Source organism: Orycteropus afer, unplaced genomic scaffold (genome assembly GCF_000298275.1).
Source record: "Orycteropus afer afer isolate SDZICR_OR568_19922 unplaced genomic scaffold, OryAfe1.0 scaffold00236, whole genome shotgun sequence".
Lineage (NCBI taxonomy): Eukaryota > Metazoa > Chordata > Mammalia > Tubulidentata > Orycteropodidae > Orycteropus > Orycteropus afer.
The window spans coordinates 5,154,692-5,180,464 of record NW_006921823.1 but is presented as its reverse complement, the minus strand read 5'-3'; the positions used below and the strand labels follow the sequence as shown (position 1 = coordinate 5,180,464).

The 25,773-nt window shown below is 38.0% G+C and overlaps 1 protein-coding gene across 1 annotated transcript in view; it reads left to right on the top strand.

The window, feature by feature from the left end:
* The window catches only part of AUH (AU RNA binding methylglutaconyl-CoA hydratase), a 371,318-nt gene that overhangs the window by 183,787 nt on the left and 161,758 nt on the right, over positions 1–25,773 (top strand). Inside the window, exons 5-6 of the mRNA XM_007949073.1 lie at positions 13,777–13,869; positions 15,679–15,735. Coding sequence (XP_007947264.1) covers positions 13,777–13,869; positions 15,679–15,735 — 150 coding nt within the window. The remainder of the gene's footprint in view (positions 1–13,776; positions 13,870–15,678; positions 15,736–25,773) is intronic.

The following is a 25,773-nucleotide window of genomic DNA, read 5'->3' as shown; positions in this document are numbered from 1 at the left end:
ACCTCCCAGAACATTGTTTTGTGCCACTCCCAACAGAAATACTCCAGGTGGACACCTTCAGCAATCAGGAGCTCCTCAGTTGCTCATAGCAAATTCCACCTTGGAGTTTATAAAGACTTATGGGTAGAAAAGCCACACAAAGTAATTTACTACACTGCAGTATATATATAAAACCACATTTTGTTTATCCATTCATTTGTTGACAGGCATTTGTGGTGTTTCTGCCTTTTGGCTATTGTGAAAAATACTGCAAGGAGTTGGTGTACACACTTGTTTTTGTTCCTGACTTACATGGATTCTGTGTTCAACTTTTTCAGGAACTGCCATGCTGTTTTCCACAATAACTGCACCATTTTACATTCCCACCAGCAGTTGAAGGTGATTCTACTTTCTCTACAACCTTGCCAACCCCTGTTGTTTTTCATTTTTTAGATTATTGCCCTTCTAGTGGGAGTGAGGTCATACATCATGGTAGTTTTGATTTGCATCTCCCCAGTGGCTAATGACCTTGGAAGGAAGGTTGGGCAATATACTTCTGTAGTGATACCGCCTTGGAAACCCAAGGAGGGGTTGCTATGAATTGGGTCCTACTTGACGGCAGTGAGTTTAGTGGCTAATGATGTTGAACACCTTTTCATGTGCTTGTTGGCTATTTGAATATCCTCTTTAGTAAGCTGTCCATTCAAGTCTTTTGCCAAAATTTTGGTTGGATTGTTTGTCTTTTTATTCTTAAGTTGTAGACGTTTTATATGTATTTTGTATATTAAGTCCTTAGCTGATATATGGTTCCTGGAAATTTTCTCTCAAAATGTAGGTTGTCTTCATGTTTCTATTAAAGTCCTTTGATGTAAATAACTCAAAACCTAAATGAAATCCACTTCCATCAAGTCAATTCCATTTGGTTTCCAAGATTGTACACCTTTACTCAAGTAGATTGCCTCCACTTCCTCCTGTGGAGCGGCTGGCGGGTTTCAGCTGCCGACCTTCTGGTTAGCAGCCAAATGCCTAACAAACTGCACCACCAGAGCTCCTTTTCATGTAAATAAGTATTTAAATTTTATGGTATGTATGTATATATGTATGTATGTATGTATTAATTTAATTAATTTTATATATATATTTTTTTTAATTGTGATTTGGGTGAAAGTTTACAGAGCAAATTAATTCACTTTCCATACAGCTGTTCACACACACGTTGTCTCATGACATTGACTACAATTTACCCCAATGCAACAGCTCCCCTCCTACTTCCTTCTGATAGTCACCTCTTCCCTGTGTCTATCCCTCCATGCACTCCTGCCCCCTAAACTGTCACCCTGTGCGTAAACAACCCTTCTTTCTCCCATGATTGTTCTCTCCAAGGAATGTATCTACCTCAGGTGCATGTTCAACTCTTATGCCTGTCTTTTCTTTGGCTAGAAGCCACAGGTGTGGGTTCAATTCCAGATTTGAAGGGCAGCTAGGGATTATAGTCTCCGTGGTTCCACCAAGCTCTATCAGACCAGCAAACATGGTACCCTCTTTTTTGTTTTTTCCCCCAAATGATTTTGAGTTTTGTTCCACATTATTCTCCCTCTCTTTCTAGGATCTCCTACATAGATCCCCCTCCAAGTGGTTGACAGTGGTAGCCAGGCACCATCTAGTTCTGGTCTCATAGTCATATAGGCTGAGTATTGCCTGGTGTATCAGTTGTGCGAGGACTAATTGTTTCCATGAAGCTTTGGTTTTCTTCATCTTTGCTCTGGAGGAGGAGAGACCCATTGTTTCATCTAGATGGCTGCTTGAAAGCTTTTAAGATCCCAGTTGCTACTAGCCAAAGGAGGAGGTGGAACAATGTTTTATGCAGTATGTTATGCCAATTGAACTTGATGTCCCCTGTGACTATGGTCCCAAGCCCAAAGTAGCTGGCTGGGACCAAGAAGTGATTACAACCTTGTCCCTTGTCAGCTCTACTATGCCCCTGGGAATTCTTACAGAACATACAAATACACTTGTAGAACCATTGTCATACGTGGTCTTGGGTCCACTCCCTTCTGCATAGACATGCCTAATAGTTCAGTCTGTCCACCTATCTATCCACCTGTATACCCGTGTTTGCCTTCACTGATAACTCCGTACTGTATGTGCAAAAGGATTCATCTTTGTTGTCTGCGCCTCCCATGTACCTCTCTATGTCTTCCTCTTCCTCAGTGCCACCATGTTGATCACTCACATTTGGTACGTTGCTCTTCTCTTCACCCAAATTAATACTTATCTCTACCTATATAACAGTGTTCCCTACCCTACCCTCCCACCCCTGCTAACAAACAAAGAAAATTTCCTTCCATATATAAACCTTTCCTTGACTTGTACAATAACGGACTGATAGAATATTTGTCCTTCTGTGATTGACTTATTTCACTCAGCATAATGTCCTCCAAGTTCATCCACATTATGCGATGTTTTACTGATTCTACATCACTCTTTAGGGTTGCATAGTATTCCATTGTGTGTATGTACCACAATTTGGTTATCTATTCCTCAGTTGATGGACACCTAGATTGTTTTCAACTTTTTGCTATTGTAAGTAGTTCTGCGATGAACCTGGGTGTGCATATGTCTGTTCTTGTCATGGCTCTCATTTCTTTAGGATATATACCTAGTAATGGAATAGCTGGATCAAATGGTATTTTCTGTCTTATTGAACTTTGCTACTAGTGCGGGGGCGAGATGGTATCTCATTGTTCTTTTGGTTTGAATCTCTCTAGTGGCTAGTGATTGTGAGCATTTCTGGATATGTTTGTTGGCTGCCTAAATATCCTCCTTGGTGAAGGGTCTATTCATGTGTTCTACCCATTTTTTTTAATTGGATTATTTGTCTTTTTGTTATTGAGGTTTTGGAGTTTTCTATAAATTCTAGAGATAAGTCCCTTGTCAGATATGTCATTGCCGAATATTCTTTCCCAATCTGTAGGTTCCCTTTTGACTCTTTTGGCGAAGTCTTTGGAAGTACGTAAAAATTTAATTGTTAGAAGGTCCCATTCATCTGATTTCTCTTCTGCTGTTAGTGTATTTTGGGTTATGCTTGATAGTCTAAATTTGCCCCTAGTTTTTCCTTGAGGAACTCTGTAGTTTTAGGTTTCACGTTTAAGTCTTTGATCCATCTAGTTTTTGTCTATGGTGTGAAGTACAGATCTTGTTTCAGTTTTCTGCAAATGGATATCCAGTTTTTCAACACCATTTATTAAATAAATACTGTCTTCCCCATTTAATGGATTTAGGCCCTTTGTCAAAGATCAGGTGACCATAGGTCAATGGATCTATTTCTGGATTCTCAATTCTATTCCATTGGTCTATGTGTCTGTCATTGCACCAATACCAGACAGTTTTGACTATTGTGGCTGTATTGTAGGTTTTGAGATCTGGCAGTGTGAGACCTCCAACTTTGTCCTTCTTCTTCCATAGTGCTTTGCTTATCCGGCTCTCTTTCCTTTCCATATGAAGTTAGTGATTGGTTTTTCCATATCCTTAAAAATGTTGATGGGATCTGGATTGGGATTGCATTGAATATATAGATTGCTTTGGGTAGAATTGACATTTTCACAATGTTCAATCTTCCTGTCCATGAGTATGGTATATTCTTCCATTTATGTAGATCTCTTATGGTTTCCTGAAGTAGTTTTTTATAGTTTTCTTTGTGTAGGTCTTTTGTGTCCCTGGTAAGATTTATTCCCAGGTATTTTATTTTCTTAGGAGCTATTATAAATGGTATTGATTTCCTTATTTCTTTTTCAGCAATCTCTTTGCTGGTATAGAGGAACCCAACCAAGTTTTGGATGTTGATCTTGTATCCTGCCATGATGCTAAATCTCTCAATTAGTTCCAGTAGGTTTTTGACTGAGTCTCTTGGGTTTTCTAGGTACAGGATCCTATCATGAGCTAATAGGGATAGTTTGACTTCTTCCTTACCAATATGGATGCCTTTTATTTCCCTTTCTTGCCTTATGAACCTGGCTAGGACTTCCAGTACAGTGGTGATAGAGGCCATCCTTGTCTGGTTCCTATTGGAAAGGGGAATGGTTTCAGTCTCTCTTCATTAAGAATAATGTTGGCTGTTGGTTTGCATGTTGTTGTTGTTGTTATTTGCCATCGAGTCAGACCCGACTCATAGCGACCCCTCCTTGGGTTTCCTATGCGGTATCACTACGGAAGAAGATTGCCCAACCTTCCTTCCAAGGAGTGGCTGGTGGGTTTGAACCACCAGCCTTCTGGTTAGCAGTCAAATGCCTTAGGCTCTTGTTTTACATAGATGCCCTTTATTATGTTGAAGAATGATCCTGTTCTGCTGAAGAGTTTTCATCAGGAATGGGTGCTGGATTTTATCAAATGCTTTTCTGCATCAATTGATATGATCATGTGGTTCTTCTCCTTTGTTTTATTTACGTGTTATTTATGTGGTGGATGAGTTGATTGTTTTTCTGATGTTGAACCATCCTTACATGCCTACTATGAACCCCACTTGGTCATAATGAATGATTTTCTTGATATGTTGTTGGAGTCTATTGGCTAGGATTTTGTTGAAGATTTTTGCATCTATATTCATGAGAGACATTGGTCTGTAGTTTTCCTTTTGAATGATGTCTTTGCCTGGTTTTGGTATCAAGGTTATGCTTGCTTCATAAAATGAGTTAGGGAGGTTTCCATCCTTTTCTATGTTTTGGAATAGTTTGAGTAGGATAGGTGTCAGTTCTTCTCTGAATGTTTGGTAGAATTCTCCAGTGAAACCATCTGGGTCAGAACTTTTTTTTGTTGGTAGTTTTTTGATGACCTGTTCAATTTCTTTTGTTATGGATCTGTTCAACTTTTCCACATCAGTCTGTGTTAGTTTAGGTAAGTGGTGTGTTTCTAGAAATTTGTCCATTTCTTCCAGGGTTTCAGATTCATTGGAGTACAGTCCTTAGGTGGTTGTTGTTGTTACGTACCATCGAGTCGGACCCGACTCATAGTGACCCCTTCTTGGGTTTCTGAGGCAGTGTCACTATGGAAGTAGATTTCCCCAAGTAAAAAGGCACAGTCCTGATATTACCAAACAACATGGCTGGGCACTAACTCAAGTCCAGAAAAAGTCCTTAGATCAGCAGGGAATGGCTGGCTGTGAACAACAACTTGGCTGCGTTCAGGATTCAAGCGTGTCAAAAAGCTGGGGACCTTCCTTTAAGTTGCTTCTTATATACTGGAAACAGCCCACATTCAGAGCTGCTCCAGTAGTAATTACTAATCTCACCATGGGGAATAAGTACATTCAGCTGCCCAGCCACTCAACCAGGCCCAGCCACTCAACCAGGCCCAGCCACTCAACCAGGCCGAGCCACGTTGACATGCAACCTTAACCTTAACTACCACAATTGCTTACCAGAAGGTCAGCTGTCCTGTGACAGAAAGATGAGCCAATCTGCTTTCATAAAGATTTACAGCCTTGGAAACTCTGGAGCAGTTCTGTTCTGTCCTATTGGGTCACTGTGAATCAAAATTGACTCAGTGACAGTGGGCTTTCTATTGATCTGTTTTGTCTTTTACTACTCAGGATTTTGTTGTCACATGTGACCCACAGTTTCACCCCTACATTTTCTTTTAAGAATTTCATGGCTTTAGTTTTCACATTTAGGTCCTCAATAATTTTTTGATGATTTATTGTTAAACACTAGGCCCCACAGTTTCACCTCTGTATTTTCTTTTAAGAATTTTATGGCTTTAGTTTTCATGTTTAGGTCCTAAATAATTTTTTAGTACAAAATAATATTGTAGACTGTATTCTAGAATGCTGATTTAAATTAATATTTGATAGTGTAGTTAAGATATTTATTTAATGTTTTAAGAATGTTTCTTATTTTCCTCATTCTTTTTATGAAGATCCCAAATTTCTTCTTATTTTTCATATATGTTGTAATATTAAAAACTTTTAGACCCTTTATAAACATAATATTCAGTTCTTGTCTACCTGAAGAAAAAAATTCCTATGTATTTTCAGTTGATTTTGACTCATAGAGACTCTGTAGAACAGAGCAGAACAGCCTCCATAGGACTTCCAAGGCTGTAAATCTTCACAAAAGCAGATCTTCCTATCACTTGCCTACAGAGGGGCTGGTAGGTTTGAATTCTGGCCCTTCTATTAGCAGCTGAGTGATTTAACCACTGTGCCAGCAGGGCTCCTAGTTCCTTTTTTGTTTGTTTGTTTCTAACTTTTTATTGTGATTTGGGTGGAAGTTTACTGAGCAAATCAGTTTTACATTGAACAGTTCTTAAGTGTTTTGTTTCATGTCATTGATTGTAATCCCCACAATGTAGCATCACTCATCCTGCTTCCTCTCTGTGATTCCAGGTTCTGTTCCTCCTTGTTTCCTAACCATTCTTGCCTTCTAAACTTTGTACTTGGGCAAATGCTACCCTTTTGATCTCAGATGCTTGATTGTTATAGTGATTTTCTATCTCCCTTGTATTAGTTTTCACCTTATATGCCTCTCTATTGTTGAGCTGAAATTTGAGCCATGGGAATGAATTTAGTTCCAGGCCTGAAGGGTGACTAAACGCCATAGTTTCAGGGATTCCACTAGTTTATAATTGACTAGTAAGCTTCATCTTTTTTTTATGATTTTGAGTTTTTTGCCACATTTTTTCTCCTGCTTTATCTGGGGTCTTCTAATGGGATCGCTTTCAGAGTGGTAAGTAGTGGTAGCCAGGTACCATCGAGTTCTTCTGGTCTCAGGATCATGGAAGCTTAGGTTCGTGTGGTCCATTAGTCCATTGGATAATTTTTTCCATAATTTTCTTCACTCTTCTTTGCTGGAAGGTGAAGGTTGGGTGAGGAGACCAGTAGCACCTTGGATGTTCCACTCATAACCTTTTAAAACAGCAGTCACTACTTACTGATATAGGATGTAGAATATTTTCTTTGTGGACCGTGTTGTGCTACTTGACCTTGATGACCCCTGAGATGATGGTCCTGAGGCCCCAGACCCAGCAACTCATTCTTTCAAAGTGTTTGGTTGTGGCTAAGAAGTTCTCATAACTTTTTCCCCTTATGGTCACTCTGAGTCAGAATCAACTTGATGGCAGTGTGTGGTTTTTGGTTTAATGCTTTACTATATTCATGTCTATATTTACAATATAAGTAAATACTTATGTAGAAATATTCTTGGTCAAACCTATATATATCCATGGTATAGTCCCATTTTCCTTCGTACTTCAGTTCAGTTTGTGTGTCTGTGTATTCACACAGAGATTATTGTTCTTAATATTACTGCAGGATTGTGTATGTTACAGCATTTATCTCTGTTACCTTTGACTCTTGCCCTCCTCCCAGTGTCTTCCTTTGCCTTGATCATTTTGTATTGACCCTTATTATATAGTGGCTTTCCCTTCACCCAACTTAATAGGTTTACCCTCCCTTCCTCTCCTATGCCTGGTAATTTTCAAAGAATGTTTCTTTTTGTGTGAAAACCTTTTCTGACTTTTTACAATAGTGGTCTCATACAATATTTGTCCTTTGTGATTGACTAATTTCACTGAGCATAATGTTCATCCATTTTAGGAGGTGTTTCTCGGAGTGTGTACTGTAGTTTGTTATCTATTCATCCATTGATGGACACTGAGGTTGTTACCATCTTTTTATTATGATGAGTAATAAGGCTGGCGGTTCAAACCCACCAGCCATTCCTCGGAAGGAAGATGGGGAAATCTACTTCCATAGTGATAACTGCCTGGGAAACCCAAGGGAGGGGTCGTTATGAGTCGGGTCCGACTTGACAGCACGTAACAACAACAACAACAACAACAATGCTGCACTGAACATGGGTGTGTATGTATCCGTGTCACAGTGGTTGCTTCTATAGGATATATACCTAGTAGTGGGATTGCTGGATCATGTGTTTTTATTTCCAACTTTTTAAGTAAGCACCATACTGTTTTCCACAGTGGTCATACCATTTTACAATCCCCCTAGCAGTGTATGAGGATTTCAATGTCTCTACACCCTCACTAGCATTTGTTGGTTTTGTTTGTTTGTTTGTTTGTTTGTTTTAACTTAGCTCTGGGGGCGTAGTGACTAAGGCATTTGATTGCTAACCAGAAAGCTGATGGTTCAAAGCCACCAGCCACTCCTCAGAAGGAAGATTGGGCAATCTACTTCTGTAGAGATACTGCCTCAGAAACCCAAGGAAGAGTCACTATGAGTCAAATCAACTCAAAGCAGTGAGTTTGGGTTTTTTGTTTTTTTTTTTTTTGGTTTATTAATGCTGGGGTGAGATGATGCCTATTAGTTGTTTTGCTTTGCATCTTTCTAGTGGCTAATGGTAGAGAGCATTTCTTCATGTGTTTTTAGCCACCCAAATGCTTTCTTTGGTGAAGTGTCTGTTTATGTCCTTTGCTCATTTTTTAATTTGATTGTTTGTCTTTTGTTTTTGAAGTGTTGAAGATTTCTATAAATATTAGAGATTAGTCCTTTGTCTGATATGTAGTTGGAAGAAAATTTTCCTAGTCTTTGGCTTCTCTTTTTACTCTTCTGGTGAAATCTTTCAATGTGCATAAGTGTCTAAATTTTAGGAGTCTTCAGTAGTCTAGTTTGGCTATTTTTGTGTTTTTAGTAATGTTTGGTAATATAATTATGCCATGTATTAGATCCCCTAAGTTTGTCCCTTGTGTGTGTGTGTGTGTCTGTCTGTCTTAGATTTTGGTCTTTGATACATCTTGAGTTAATTTTTGTATATGATGTGATGTATGGGTCCTGTTTCATTTTTCTTCAAATGGATATTCAGTTTTGCTAGCACCATTTGTTAGAGTATCTTTTCTTCATTTAATGAGTTTTGGTAGGGCTTCTTATTCTTGGCTATCAAATTTAAACATTATTTTCATTAGTTCTAAGAAGTATACAAGTATAGTATACAAGTAAGTATACAAGGAAATACGTTATATTTTCCACTTTTAGAATTAAGAGAACCTGAGTATGAGCTGATTTAGGGCAGAATGAACAGTGCCTTAGCCCCCCACTTCCCAGGTCAGCATCCTTACATTTTGTGTTTTTCTTCATCTCCTGCTCTGCCATATCAACCCCACATTCATGACCATGTGGTACCTGAAACTTGTCTACTGAATGTATCCCCCATCATTTTATTTTGTCAACCTTAGTTTCTTTCTTACTGCCTTTGACAACGAGAGTGATAGTTCATTTATTTTAGTAAAATGTTATATTTCTAAACAAATAATGTTTTTTTTAACTTTATTTTGACTATCATGTTTATGTATAATATTTGAGAATATTAACTAATGAAAATACAGAGCAAAGCTTTGGCAACTGGTTTTAGAGGCAGTGATTTCCATTGAGTTTCAATTTTAAGAACATTGTACGTGAGTGGAAATTCTAAAAATCTCCCCACTGTATTTGTTTCTTTTTTGTTGTGCTTCAGGACTTATGAAGCCATGGAATATTATTTTTATAATTTTTAATCAACTTGTTCCTTACACCCTTGCACTAGTCTGTATTTTCAGAGAAAAATTTGTTGTTGCCAAAAAGTCCTTTTTTCTATATGCATTGCTTCACTTTGTTTTCATATTTATGTAGAAAGTCTGAGAATAATGAAATCACCATGTTTATTAGGCATATCTTAGGAATTTTCAGAAGCTGAAATTCAATTTTAGCTTCACTAATATAGGTAGCTCTGATAGTGTAGTGCCTAAGGCACATGACTGCTAACCAGAAGGCTGGTGGTTCAAACCTACCAGCCACTCCTCAGAAGGAAGATGGGGCAATCTACTTCCATAGTGATACTGCCTTGGAAACCCAAGGAGGGGTTGCTATGAGTCGGGTCCGACTTGATGGCACATAACAACAACAACAACAATATAGGGATTTCAGGCGTGCATTTTGATTTTGGAGGTTCCTTTAACTCATTTTTTTTTTTTTTTATTTCTTCTTCTTTTTTAAGAGTCAGCTTTCAACAGATATTTAATGAGTGCCTTCAGTGTTCAAATGACCAGCATTTTCACACATCAGATTCTTCATTGTTAGTCTCTCCAGCCTTAGGAGCTCTTTGAAATCTTTTATTTATTTTTTCTATGTAGAACTGCATATATTTATTTTATTCCTTTTAAGTATTAACAGAAAGAGATTTTTACAAAAAAAAAAAAAAAAGTAGGTGAAATACCAGGTTAAATGTAATGGAGATGGATAAGGAAGTAAAAAACCTTGTGGTTTCTTGTGGTTTGTCCCTGTGTTACAAGAATGATGTTATTAATCAGCAGTGATATGACATTAATCTTTGTTTCAGAATGGGCAATACGGTAGGGTATGCTCTAATCAGAGTACTTATAGACTGAGCAGAGAAGCACAGAGGAAGAGACATTTGAGTAGCATCTTGAGAGAGACCCACCTATTACCATTGAGTTGATTCTGACTCATAGCAACCCTGTAGGGCAAAGTAGAATTGCCCCATTGAGTTTCTAAGGCTGTAAATCTTTATGGAAGCATATTGCCTCATCTTTCTTGTCTCATCTTTTTCCCATGGAGTGGTTGGTGGGTTCAAATTAATGAACTGTTGGTTAGCAGCCAAATGCCTTAACCAGAGCCTCTTGCAAGGGAAGTTGGGGCTAACTATGCGTTCAAGGCAGAGGGAACAGCTTGTGTAGGTATGGAGGCTTGAGCATTTCTGGAGGTGCTTTAAATGGTTTGAGAATGGAACGTATGGAATATGTCTGAAGTTGAGTGGGTGGGCAGAGCTTAATTCATTAGGTGCCTCACGTGCCTTGCTAAAAACTTCATTTTAATTTTGAACCAAACCAAAACACCAAACTCACTGTCGTTGAACTGTCATTGAGTTGCATCCAACTCAGAAGGTGGCACTTTTAAATAGGGGGATAGCTTGACTAGGTTTGTATTTTAGAAAGATTAAAGAAATGTGGAAGATGGATTAGAGGAGAACACACCACTGGTGAAGCAAATCAATATGGAACATCCATTGATGAGAAATGATGAGATCAGAGCTCTGGTATTAGAATAGTGGGTAGCATACACATTACATCATAAACTGTTAGGATTTAGAAAACAGGTGGATGTAAAAGAGAATTGGAAAAGAGGACATATGGGGTGATTTCTGGGTTTCTGACTTGGGTGACTTGGTGGATGGAGGTGCTAGTAACTGAAATAGAATCTAGAAGGATTGAGAGGAAGTTGTTTGAACTTGATGAAGCATGTAAATGGAGATGTCCAGTAGGTAAGTAGCTATAAATACATTGTTTAGGAAGAAGTTTCACTATGAAGTAGAGATTTGGAAATCATTGGAATTACAAGTGGCAAAGTTACTAGATTGAGAGGGAAACAAGGCTGAGAAAGAACCAGAGACAGAAGGTAAGGAGGGAAGATGAGGATCCAACAGGCAAATGAAGAGAGGAATTCAAGGAGGAGGGACTCTTCAGGATTAATGTCTCTGATTGTCAGAGGCAACAAGTTTAATAGGGACTGAATATTGCCCATTTTGATCTTGCTGGCAGCCTGAACAAGAGCAGTCTCAGAAAGTTGGAGGGGCTGGGGTTCATGTTGCTGTGAGTTGGAGTTGAATGGGTGTGGGTGAAATGCATTTACCCTACTCACCCCTAGAAACTTGTCTGTAGAGAGAGGCCAACTGGAGGGGCATAGCAAGGTGTAGGGAAAGATTTCAATGAGAGGGACTTGAGATTGGGGAGGTAGTAGAATAAGGTTGTCTAGAAATAAGTTAATCTATTGAAGCAAGTCCTTGAGAAGGAAGAAAGGTTGAGAGGGAGACAACAAAGCTGTACCCTTTCACTTGAAGTAGCTTGAGACAACCTAGGGAAGCAATCAGATTAATTTGCTATTGTATCACTTTGATTTTTTAACTAGACATCATATGTACATTAACTTGATTTCCTAACTAATGAGCACTAATGTAACTGTTTTTTTCCCCCTACCAAGCATGCAAAGTACATTTCATGAAGCACATTGGATTTACTTTACTCTGCATCCATCACTCCCCAAATTTTCAGACAGACATAGATAGTGAAATACACACCATGTAAAAGCTCCATCCATCTCTGCTATTTCACTTCTCCTCTTTTGGTGCTCCTTCTGCCTCAGATGGTAAACTTCTTACACATGCGCCATCAAGTTGATTCCAATGGACTATATAGGATGGAGTTAAACTGCTGTATAACACTTCCAAGGCTGTAAATCTTTACAGAAGCAGAGTGCCGTATCTTTCTCCTGCAGAGCAGCTGGTGGGTTCAGACTGTTGACATTTTGGGTAGTCAGCTGAGCTCTTAACCACTGTACCACCAGGGCTTCTCCATCTCAGAATAAATATGATAAATTCATTTATGTGTAGTTGAGTAAAACTCAGTATACTTCAACAAATTTGTATATTTTAAAAGTGGTCAAGGAATGAACCTGTGATTGAGGAATTTCACAAGTCGCATCATTGCCTGTAGAGAAAGAGATTTGGGGGTATGGTTCCTTCCTAATATCCACATTCTATTTACATAGTAAGCATGACCTGACTAGGTTTACATTCTCATAGTCAAAAGTAAAATTAGTAAGATGGATTCTGCTTCATAGAATAGTTAGTATAATAGTCACTTGAACTAGTTATTTCTGTACTCAAGACAATCTAGTTTTGAGTTCTGTGATTAGCTAACATCTACTTTTCCCAGTTTTTCTAGTCTTTCTCAGAGCTTCTTCCATCTAGACACTTAATTAACTTGTGGTATTTTGTAGAGCCTGATAATTTCCTAGGTCTCTTTTATAATGTTGTTATTCTTGTTATGTGCTGTTGAGTCGGACCTGACTCATAACAACCTCTCCTTGGGTTTCTGAGGCAGTATCACTACAGAAGTAGATTGCCCAACTTTCCTTCCCAAGGAGTGGCTGGTGGGTTTGAACCGACAGCCGTCTGGTTAGTAGTCAACTGCCTTAGGCACTACGCTCCCAGAGTTCCTCTGTTTTATAATAAAAAAACACAACCACTGCCGTAGTGTTGGATCCGACTCTTAGCGACCCCTCCTTGGGTTTCTGAAGCGATATCACTTTGGAAGTAGATTGCCCAACCTTCCTTCCGAGGATAATACTCCTTGCTAAATTAGTAGAACTAGTGGGTCTCTGCCATAGTAACCACTTGGACAAGTTTTTTCCCGTTTAAGTTGAGATCACTTCTTAGAATGAAGACTCTATCATTCTAAACACTGAGGTAGCCCATTAAGGATCATTTTGTGATTATACCTACAGTCTTTTCAACTTAAAATTTGTATGAACCAAATATCTCATAAAAGACTTTAGGCTCTAAGTTTAAGAAGTCATAGGAACTGTGTTATTTTTTTAATTCAGCTAGAAGTTGTTATGTAGTGCCTAAGGCACTTGACTGCTAACCAGAAGGCTGGAGGTTCAAACCCCCCAGCCACTCCTTGGAAAGAAGGTTGGGCAATCTACTTCCGTAGTGATATTGCCTTGGAAACCCAAGGAGGGGTCACTATGAGTTGGGTCCGACTTGACGGCACATAACAACAACAACAACAACAAAAGTTGTTATGAAAATAATTCAGTAAGGGAAGCTTTAAAGATATTGCACATTCATGGGAGGGAATGCTAGATAATCATTAATGTTTTAATGAAATAATGGTGGAAGAAATGCTTATATTTTGTTAAAATTCTACATCTGCTGTCTGATTTAAAAATATGTTTACAAAAGCAAATATGAAAGGAAATACATAGTAAGAAGTATGAAATTCTACTTTCTGTTTCAGCTAACCTTCCAGTGCCAACTATTGCAGCCATAGATGGACTCGCATTAGGTGGTGGTCTTGAACTGGCTTTAGCATGTGATATAAGAGTGGCAGGTGAGAATTAATACTATAAAAAACATGCTTTTTAAAAGATAAGCTTTGTTTTGACTCTTCAGATAATTCCAAATATTTACTTCTGTTTCCTGTTGTTCAGTAGAACATTTAGTAAAAGTCACCTTTGGGGCTTAAATTTGTTGTTGTTGTTGTTATGTGCCGTCGAGTCGGCCCCGACTCATAGCGACCCCTCCTTGGGTTTCCGAGGCAGTATCACTACGGAAGTAGGATTGTCCAACCTTCCTTCCGAGGAGTGGCTGGTGGGTTTGAACCGCCAGCCATCTGGTTAGCAGGCAAGTGTCTTAGCCACTATGCTACCAATAGTATATTTAAAATTCCCAGCAAATGGAGTCATTACAGTTTTCTTTGCTCAATCTTAGCAGTAGGAAAAGAACAGAATTAGAGTGAGACAGAACTGTTTGAATCTTTGGTCCTGTCCTTTTTAGGTCAGTTTCCTCCTCTCTAAAATGGGGATAATGACATTTAATATTGTGAAGATTAAGTGAACTAATCTATGGCATGTGCCTAGCACAAGCACTTAATTATTGATAGCTACACTAATAGTGACTTAGTCTTTCTAGTTTCACTTTTTCTTGCATGTTTTTTGAGACTTATGTGAGGTGATAATGAAAATAGTGATTCAAGAGTGTTGATGAGATAACCAACATTATTCTAAATACCTGATGTATATTAACTTAATTAATGTTCTTAACAACCCTACAAGATAGGACCTTTGTTGTACTTGAGGAAGCTGGAGCAGAAAGGGGTTAAGTAACATAAGTGGCTGAGGTGGGAGTTTATTTTAACTCATGCATTCTGACATCCCAGCCTCACTCCTGCTATCCGGCCAGAGCACTGAAGACAGAGCTGCTATTTTTATTGTTGTCAGTACTATTCTGTGTAGTCTCAGCTCTTGTCTGTGTCCTTGTGCTCTCATCAGGTGTGACATAAAAACAAGTTCTAGGGCTGAGAACTAGGTGACGCAGGCAGAAATATTTGTCGCTCTTCTTTCCCTGGCACTTACTATCTATTCTGATGTAGCTGTCTATTGAAAGCGAAGGCAACATCATTACATATTTGTAATAATTTTATGGTGACTGTTTCTTGAGATTTGTAGTTATAATCTATGTATAATTTCCCCCTTTATTTTAACTTCCTATTTTCTTCTTTGAAACACTGGATTTTTTTTTTACTCTTCAGGTAATTCCAAATATTTAATACTGTTTCCTGATGCACTTGAATATGCAAATAAATAAATAATTCAGATGTATTAAAGCAATCATGAAAACAAACATGAAGAGAGGAACCCTGTCCAGCTGTCAATAAAACCATTTGTCATAAAGTAACTAGAGCTCTGGTCTTGAAAAGTTGCCATATATGATATCATAGATTAAGGTGTTTGATCTGGGGGACTATTCAGACAGTTGAAGAATTTCATGCTTATCAGAAATGGCCTTTTTCCTGACCTTGTGATATTAGCGAGATGTAAACCTTCAAACATGGCTTGGCAATAACAGGTCTAATAATAATAAATAAATAAACAATAAAAACCTGGTGGTCTTTCGACTTTAAAAACAATTTCGCTGCCAAGCAATCTTTAATAGAAAATGTTGTGTGAGTCTCTTAATGTGTTAGAGTGTTTACTTATTTCTGTAACTGAGTGCCTTTTGAAGTACTTTTTTTTTTAAATAGTGACACAAGTTTAATCAGTAATTAAGATTTCAAGTATAGTTTATTTTGTCAACTTTTGCAAGTCAATTATATTTTAATTTGATGATATGGATGCTAATTAATTTTCTTTCTTTTCAGTGTCTTCTGCAAAAATGGGCCTGGTGGAAACAAAGCTAGCAATTATTCCTGGTGGAGGTATGAATTGTTAACACCTATCTCAATTTATTCTCAAAAACAAGGTATAAGGCAGAAAAGTGCTAAATGAAAAGGCTTTAATCAAAACACAACATTTTAGATAAAAAGACTATTACTATATTGTTTGTTCTCTACCAAAGTCCTTATTCAAATACATTCTTCTTTAGCTCAGAGAGGTGGTAAAGACAATAGGTACTCTGATTGTTGCTTTCTTTTTCATTCTATCTCCCTGAGCTTTTCTGTGTTCTTTCTTAAAATTTTAATTATTGTACAAGTCACATTTTTATCACTGGATCTATTTTCTTAAAGGATAACAGATATTTTGATAATTTTATGTATATAAATGAATTTTCCCTGATAGAGAACTTTGTGCACACAAACAAGAATGAGGGAGGAATAGAGGCTCCAAGCCTGATGCCACCTTTCTTGTGTTTTTCTGCAGCAGGACGAAGGTCATGGTTAGTGAGTAGTCTGAATTTCAAGTTGAAGGAGTGATGTTTCTTATGTTACTACAAAAAAAGATATGTGAGCTGCTTCTACTGGAAGAATAATTTAAGAAAATACTTATACATTTATAATGTAATCTTTTCTTACCTGATAAATATAAATCTTTTATGATTTTGTCTGATTCAGAAGATTTGGAGATACACTTTTTTGAAGTCATTCTTTTAAAAAGTAGACTTCATTTAAAAATGTGCATATTATAATAACCTTCATTGGGAACTTGTATATATAATAAATGATTATTTATTAGTATATGAATGAAAAAAGAGTAACAATGGAAAAATTGCAGACATTGTAAACCATTCCAGAAATGCATACAAATAGGTTAAAATTGTGTCGTTAACTTTACCATTATTAGGATATTGTTGTTAGGTGCTGTCAAATTGATTTTGACTCATAGTGACCCCATGTGACAGAGAAGAACTGCTCTGTTTTCTTGGCTGTGATCTCTGTGGAAGTAGATCACTGAGTCTTATTTGTGTGGAGCCACTGGGTGGTTTCAAACTGCCAATCCTAATGTCTCCTTAATAAGGTGTATAGGAAGAAGTTATAAGTTATGGTGAAATTAAAGATTACCCAGATCAATATGTGGGACTTAACTACACTTTCTATTTCAGTAATTTAGGAAAATGCTATTTCTGTAGGCTAAAAACATTCAATATCTACCTGTTCTGTCATGCCTCTCTTTTTCAATGACTAATTGAAACACTAGAGGAAGGATTTGTGAGAAAATGGATCCAGTTGAAAAGAATTGTCAGATAACTAACATATGAAACAAAATAAAATTTAGACTAAGGTTGACATGACATGTTTCTGAGATTTTTATAAAAATTAAGCATTTATTGGTGCTTAGGATATAACTTTTATGTAGCTAGAATAAACTAGTCCTAAAAAAGAAAGTGGATATTGAGGATGTTTAAGTAATTATTTGAACAAGGGATTCGTAGATGTTGGAGGTTGGGGTTGGGAAGAAGATGAACTTAGTAATTTGGATATTTAGCATGTCTTGAATATGAAATGTTTTAATTGTTAAAACCACTGGAAGGTAGAACAGTTGTATGAGAGTACTGTTTGGTTTGATTAGATGAAAGAATAATTAGAAGTAATTTGGAACTGAAAGTGATAGCTATAGCTCTTTCCATCTTTTCTCTTCTGCTGTATGAGGATTGGTATATACGAGCTCTGGTAGCGTAGTGCCTAAGGCACTTGACAGCCAGAAGGCTGTGGTTCAAACCCACCGGGCATTCCTTGGAAGGGAGGCTGGGCAATCTACTTCCATAGTGATAATGCCTCAGAAACCCAAGGAGGAGATGCTATGAGTTGGGTCCAACTCAACAGCACAACAGCAGCATATGAGGTCTAGAAATTATAATTTTTTTTTCCAATATACTTAAATTCTTTATGGTTCTCCTCAATAATGGACTCATTAATTAGGTTGTACTTTTTGTAATTTGATTGAATTTGACTATGTGTTCTCATGAATAAAGAATCCTTGTGGTATGGTGGTAGCAGCTCAGCTGCAAACCAAAGGGTCAGTGGTTTGAACCTACCATTTGCCCTGCAAGAAAAAGATGTGGCAGTCTGTTTTTATAAAGATTGATAGCCTTGGAAACCCTATGTGGTAGTTCTATTCTATCCTATAGGGTCACTGTAAGTCAGAATTTTGGGTTGGATATTCTCATGAATGCAATTGTTTTTCTAATTAACTATTTTCTCTATAAATAATTTTTTTTGCCTTTTTAAAAAAATGATTTCAAAGAAATATACTTCATTTATTCCTTTAATATCATGAAGGTTTCAAGTGTATAGCTCATAGCTTGTGTAGCATTGGGGCACTGGACTTTTTAATTTAAAATGCATTTGATTTCATAGGAGACCACATATTCACATTTAGATTAAAAGAGATGCCCACGAAATTTCTGGTTCAGTTTTACATTAATACTATGGTTAGCAAAGTTGCAGAGTATTCTTTCTAGGTAAACCCAGATTTTTTTTTTTTTTTTTTAGTAACAGTTTATTTTAAAAAAAAACACCTCACTGCTGTTGAGTCAATTCCAACTCATAGCATCCCCTTCTTGGGTTTTTCGAAGGTGGTATCTCTACGGAAGTAGATTGCCTAGTCTTCTTTCTGAGGAGTGGCTGATGGGTTTGAACCATCAGCATAAGCAGTCAAATGCCTTAGGCACTACGCCACCAGAGCTCCATCTATATATATATATATGTAATATATATAACTTTATTTAAAATATTTGACTCCTAGGCATTATACCATATATGTATATTATCAAAAGGAGCTATTTCTGAAATTTTCACATGGAAAACTCATCCACAAAAGATGGATACTTTTATCATTTCCATTTCGTCCCTTCCTCACAGATGATTCTCTTGAGACAAGACTGCCTTTTTAAAAAAAAAAAAAACTTACAGCTGTTTTTAAACTGCAGATTTTGACATGCTTAAAATGACCTTAGAAATTTTTTCCTTGTGACTGTAAACATTTTTGCTAACTGTTATAAAGAACTTTTCATAATAGTTGTTTTTGTTACGTGCCATTGAGTTGGACCCGACTCATAGCAACCCCTCCTTGGGTTTCCAAGGCAGTGTCGCTACGGAAGTAGATTGCCCAGCCTTCCTTCCGAGGAGTGGCTGGGGGGTTTGAACCTCCAGCCTTCTGGTTAGCAGTCAAGTGCCTTAGGCACTATGCTACCAGAGCTCCCTTTCATAATAGGGACAGTACCAAACCAAAACCCATTGTCATTGAGTCAATTCTGACTCAGAGTGACTTTATAGGACAAGTTAGAACTGGCTTGTAGAGTTTTCAAGGCTGTAATCTTTACCGAAGCAGACCTGCCACATCTTTCTCTCTCAGAGACTACACTTAATCTCTACCTCCCTTCTTGGTGGGACTATTTCAGTTAAAAGAAGTTTAACTTGGTTCCTATGGTAGATGCTCCTATGAGCAGCCAGGGGCAAGGCCTCCAGGAGGATGAGGGCCATCAGGCAGTCCAACGCATCTTCAAGATGTCTTACTTTACTATCAGCAGCCTTAGCTTTTCGTCTGTTTCAACCAAGAGCTGATGTGGACAGCCAATAGATGGGTAGAAAATCCTGGGGAAAATCCATATATGGGGGGGATACTGAGGAAAAGTGTAAATACTTTTTCTTTTTTTAATATTATGAAGTAAATATTTAACATGATGTTGTTGTTGTTATTTGCCCTTGAGTTGAACCCGACTCATAGCGATCCCTCCTTGGGTTTCCGAGGTGGTATCACTATGGAAGTAGATTGCCCAACCTTCCTTCCGAGGAGTGGCTGGTGGGTTTGAACCACCAGCCTTCTGTTTAGCAGTCAAATACCTTAGGCACTACGCCACCAGAGCTCCTAGAAAGTATGTGGAAGCCTAACAAATTCACGTTTATAAGAATTAAATAAAACAAAAAGAGTAGGATATTTGTATTTGACAGTTTGGGAAATTTCCATAAATTTATATGGAAAATAGTGACATACTGTTTGTGCTTGGCTCTTGTTCTTATCTCCTCTACTGGATCTGGGTTTGTATCAAGGAACCTTATTATAGCCGAGGTAACAGATTTCTTGCTTGGATATACACCATCATGTTCAAGATATGTAGTATTTCCACTGCTCTGTAGATCCTCTTTTAATTCTCCCTAGCTTTTTAGTTTGAAATATTGAAGTTAAGGAAAATTGACAGATAATAACATGACCATCTTTTATACCTTTTATTAAGATCTATCCCTGCCCCATTCTACTCTCCTAAAACCCCTTTCCCCCATATACACATTCCTTTCATATTTTTCTTGCTGGATCATTTCAAAATAAGTTACATTGTCATAACATTTCACCTTTAAGTATTTCTGCATGCTTTTCTTATTAATAAAGATACTCTGTTACATAACCACATTATTATCACAACCAAGAAAATTACTAATTATAATTTAATCATATCATCTAATAATCATATTCAGATTTTCTCAGTTATTTCAAAATGTTGTCGATACTGGTTTTCTTTGTTATTGTTTTGCTTTTCCAATAAAGTTCAATATCATATTGCATTTGCTTAAATCTTTTTTTTTTTTTTAATAATCTAGAGAAGTCCTCCATCTTTTGGTTTTTATAACTTTAATTTTTTATTATTTATTTAATTTTTAAATTTTATTTTGGTGAAAACATACACAGCAAGACATTCACCAACATTAGCAACATCCCCATTTACAGCTCAGGGACATTGATGATAGTTCTCATGTTGTGCCACCATTATTGCTATCCTTTTCCAAAATAACCCACCACCATTAGCATAAACTCAATGCCCCCCAAACAAAAGCTTCCCCTTTCCCCCCTCCTCCTACCCCTGGTAACCACTAATAATCTTTGGTGTGTGTGTATGAGTAAATGTGTGTGTGTGTGTGTGTGTATCTGAGGCCTTTTTTTAGTGACCTCTTGCTTTCTTCATGGATAATGTTCTTGATATCCTCCCATAATTCTTCTGGTTTTTGGTCGTTGGTGTTCAGTGCATCAAATCTATTCTTTAGATGGTCTCTAAATTCCAGAGGGATATATTCAAGATCATATTTTGGCTCTCTTGGACTTGTTTTAATTGTCTTTAACATCATGTTGATGGTCTGTTCCACAATCAACTCCTGGCCTGGTTTTGGCTGAAGATATTGAGCTTTTCCACCACCTCTTGCCACAGAGGTAGTCAGTCTGATTCCTGTGTGTTCCATCTGGTGAAGTCCACATGTAGAGCCACCATTTGTGTTGTTGAAAAAAGGTATTTGCAATGAATAAGTCGTTGGTCTTGCAAAATTCTGCCATGCGATTATTTCTGTCACCAAGGCCAAATTTTCCAACTACCAGTGATTCTTCTTTGTTTCCAACTTTTGCATTCCAGTCACCAGTATTAACACATCCTGATTGCATGTTCGGTCAATTTCAGACTGCAGAAGTTGATAAAAATATTCAATTTCTTCATCTTTTGTTTTGGTGGTTGATGCTTAAATTTGACTAATAGTCATGTGAACTGGTCTTCCCTGTAGGTATATGGATATTTTCCTATCACTGACAGCATTGTACTTCAGGACAGATCTTGAAATATCCTTTGTGATGATGAATGCCATGCCATTTCTCTTCAAATTGTCATTCCCAGCATAGTAGATCATATATGGTTGTCTGATTCAAAATGTCCAAAACCAGTCCCCTTCAACTCACTAATGCCTAGGATATCAATCTTTATGCATTCTGTTTCCTTTTTGACAACTTCCAATGTTCCTAGATTCATACTTTGTACATTTCATGTTCCAATTATTAATGGATGTTTGCTCCTCAATTTGAGTCGTGTCACGTCAGCAAATGGAGATCTTGAAAGCTTTACTTTATCCATATCAGTAAGGTTGGTTCTACTCTGACAGTGTAGCTCTTTCCCAGTCATATTTTGAGAGCCTTCTGACCTAAGGGGCTCATCCTCCTGCACTAAATCGAACAATATTTCTGGGCTATTCATATAGTTGCCTAATGGAAAGTGTTTGTCTGCTATTCATAAGGTTTTCCCTGGCCAATTCTTTGAGAAGTGGACGGCCTCTTCCTTCTTCCTAGTCTTTCTCAGTCTACAAGCCGCATCAAAGCCTGTGCACCAAGTGCAACCCCGCTGGCATTTGAAACACCAATAGCATGCCCTCAAGCCTCACAGCAACATGGCACCACAGTACGACAAACTGACAGACAAGTTTGTCTCCCTTAGTTGTTCAAAACCTCTCCACCATTCCCTTACCTCTGCCTCATGTTTGCTCTCCCCTGGCTTTCCTTTCCTTTCCTTTCCGTTCAGCTCTGTTTTTCCTGCCACTTGCGGGTTGGAGCCTGGGTCCTTCCCCTTACCTGGATCCCTCTGCTGCTTGATTGCACTCTCCTGGACACCCTGCTTTTCATTTCCTTTCCCCTTCACTTTTCCTACCACTTGTGGGTTGGGACCTGACTCCTTCCAGTGAAGTTTATATATGTGTTTATATATATATGGAAAGAGAGAGAGAGAGAGGTAGAGAGATGGAGAGATTGAATTATCTAAAAGAAATGGCTCAGGCAATTGTGGAGGCTGGCAAGTCCCATGTCTGTGGATCACATATCAGGCTGGAGGCTTCTTCTGACTCACATAACTACTAGGGATGACCAACCCAAGATCAGCAGGTCAGATACCAAGCTACTGGCTCACTAGATGTGGAGACTGACAAATCCAAGATCAGCAGCTAATATGACAGGATTCTAGTTCACAGATTGCAGAGGCTGACAGATCTCAAGATTGACAGAAAACATGGCAGGCTGCTGAGTCAAGTCCAAAGAACTGGAGGTCAGAAGATGATGAGCCAGGTGCAGAATCCCGATCAAGCAAAAAGCTAGAGAGCTTTACCAGAATGTCCATATATATTGGAAGGAGGCCACAGCCCTGAGGGAAATCCCTTTCAACTTACTGACTGCTCATAGAGATTTCATCATGGAGATGATTTCATTATATCAGATTTCATTAAGGGGAATGACTACAGCATAACTACCAAATGACTGAGAATCATGGCCTAGCCAGGTTGGCAAACACTGTTAACAATCACAGTTGCTTTGTATTTCTTTTTATATATATAATGTGTTTTATGAGGAGCGCTGCTGGTACAGTGGTTAAGAGCCCAGCTGCTAAATGGGGAATATATGGTTTGAACATACCAGAGGCTACATGGGAGAAAGATGTGGTAGTGTGCATCCATCAAGATGACAGCCTTTGTTGATGATAACTTTGATCACTTTGTTAAGGTAGTGACTAACTGTGGGCACATTCTCTGCATTTTCTTGTTGCAAACATTATTTTTATTATTTTTTAAACTCTTGTTGTGAATTGGGTGAACATTTACAGAGCAAATTCGTTTTCCATTCAACAATTGATAGACATTTTGTTTTGTAACATTGATTGCATTCTTTCTGCTTCCTTCCGGTGTTTACTATTTTCATTTGCTTTCCTTTCCTATGCCTTCCAGTCTTCTGAGCTTTATCCCTGGGCAAATGCTGCTTTTTTTTATCTTTTATGGCTGGTTGTTTTAAGGAGTGTGTACTCACTGTGTTCACCTTATAGTCCTATCTCTAAGGTAGCTAGAAGTTGAGGCAAGGGGTGAGTTCATTACCAGGCTTGTCGAGTGACTAGGCCATAGTCTCAGGTTTCTATCAGGCTCTCTCAGACTGGTAAGCCTAGTCTTTTTCATGATTCTTAATTTTGCACCACATTTTTCTTCTACCGTTTTTAGGACCTGCTACTGTAATCCCTTTCAGAGTGGTGTTTCAACAGTGATATCCGGGTACCATCTAATTCTTTTGGCCTCAGGATTGTGAAGACTGGGGCTCCTGTGGTTCACTAGTGCTTTTGACTAATTGTTTCATTGTATCTTAGGTTTTCTTTGGGAGCTCTGGTGGCATAGTGCCTAAGGCATTTGACTGCTAACCAGAAGGCTGGTGGTTCAAACCCACCAGCAACTCCTCAGAAGGAAGGTTGGGCAGTCTACTTCCGTAGTGATATTCCCTCAGAAACCCAAGGAGGGATTGCTGTCAGATCTGACTCAATGGCAGTGAGTTTGGTGGGGTTTTGTTTGTTTGTTTGTTTGTTTTTAAGGTTTTCTTTACCTTTTTTTACTCCAGAAGGGGAGAGACCATTGGTTGCCCGTTAGATGCCACTCACAAGCTTTTAAGACCCCAGTCACTACTCACCAAAGTGGGATGTAGAACATTGTCTTTGTGGACTATATTATACCAATTGACCTTGATTTTCCCCAAGACTATGGTCCTGAGCCCCCAAGCCCAGTGACTCATTCCCTCGAGGTCTTGGGTTATAACTAAGAAATTGTCATACCTTTGCCCCCTGTGTCCTCTACTGGATATATTTGCAACATAAGTAAATACACATTTATTCTGTTTTGGCATATTTCAGTTCTTATTTGCATATTCTCCTTTTTCTGTTGTTAAATTTCCTGTGGTTTTTCAATTTTATAAATCCTTTCAAAGAACCAGTTTCTAGGCTTGTAGAATCTTCCTGTTGTTTTTCCGTTTCTTTTATTTCTGCTTAAATTTTTATTACCTTTCTTCTCGTAACTGAAGGCTTTTTTTTTTTGGTGGTCTTTTTATAATTGTTGGAGATGGTGGGTTAAGGGGTTGATTTTGCTTCTTTTTTATGCGTGTGTTTCTTGCTATAATTTGCCCTCTGAGCACTGCTTTTGCTATGTCCCAAAGATTTTTGGTAGGTTTCGTTTTCATTCTCATTTGATTCAGGGAATTTTAAAATTATAATACATCTTGGTCATTTTCCTTCAGAGTCTGTCCTATTTGAGGTTCACTGAGCTTGTTGAGTGCTTGTCTTCTTGTTTTTCATGATACCACAACCACCAAACTCACTGCCGTTGAGTCGGATCTGACTCATAGCAACCCCTCCTTGGGTTTCCAAGGCAGTATGACTATGGAAGTAGATTGCCCAGGCTTCCTTCTGAGGACTGGCTAGTGAGTTTGAAACACCAACCATCTGGTTAGCAGTCAAATGCCTTAGACACTATACCACCAGAACTCCTGTTTTTTATCATATTAGAGAAATTTTCTTCCAACAAACCTTTAACAGTTTTCTGTGTGTGTGTGTGTGTCTTATAGTTCTGGAATTCTGATCGCTGGTAAATTATTCCTCTTCATGGTGTCCCACATAATTGTTGGCTTTCTTTTTCCTTTTTTTCTTATTGTTTCTCTGACATGATGAGTATTGAGAATCTCTTCAGTTTTGTTGATTCTGTCTTCCACTAATTCAGTTTTATGCCTTTGTCCTTCCCATGTGCTATATCGTTCTGAAATTTTAGTATCTTCTGGATTTCTATTTGTTGTTTTTCCTTGATTTCTGATTTTTCCATTTATTCTGTGAATTTATTCTTGAATTATTTTCTTGAATTCTTCTAGAATTTTTTTCTTTGGGTCCTTGAGTTTATCTTCCATTTCCTTCATCTCTTTCTTAATCTGTTGTAGGAATAATTCCTTTGACTTCCCTATCAGGTAGTTGCAATACTATTTCTTCCTCCAAAAGCTTTTCTAGCTCTATAATTTTGTCACTTTTTGAGCCATCTTGTTCTTTTTTTTCAGTGTGATTTGTAGTAATTTGTTGTTGCTGAGATATTGTAGTATTGTTGTATTTACTTGCTGATTTTATGTTGATTTGCTTTGTTTTTTGTTTTTTTTTTAAATATATGTGGGAAATGATGCAGATACAGTACTCCGGTCAATAGTTTGGCAGCACTGGAGTGCTCACCACCTGTTTCTTGTTTTATTTGGTAGTGAATGGGAGTGTGGGTGTGAGTCTGATTGCTGGCATGTAAAAGCAGGTGAGGGCAGGTGGGCTGGTGTTGGCCGGTGTCTGTCATTAATCTAGTGGTGCTGTAGCAGATGATTGCACTTGCCCATAGGATTGGGTGGCATTATGAGTATGGCTGGGTAGCATCACTGGCTCCTGACTGCTGGGGAGA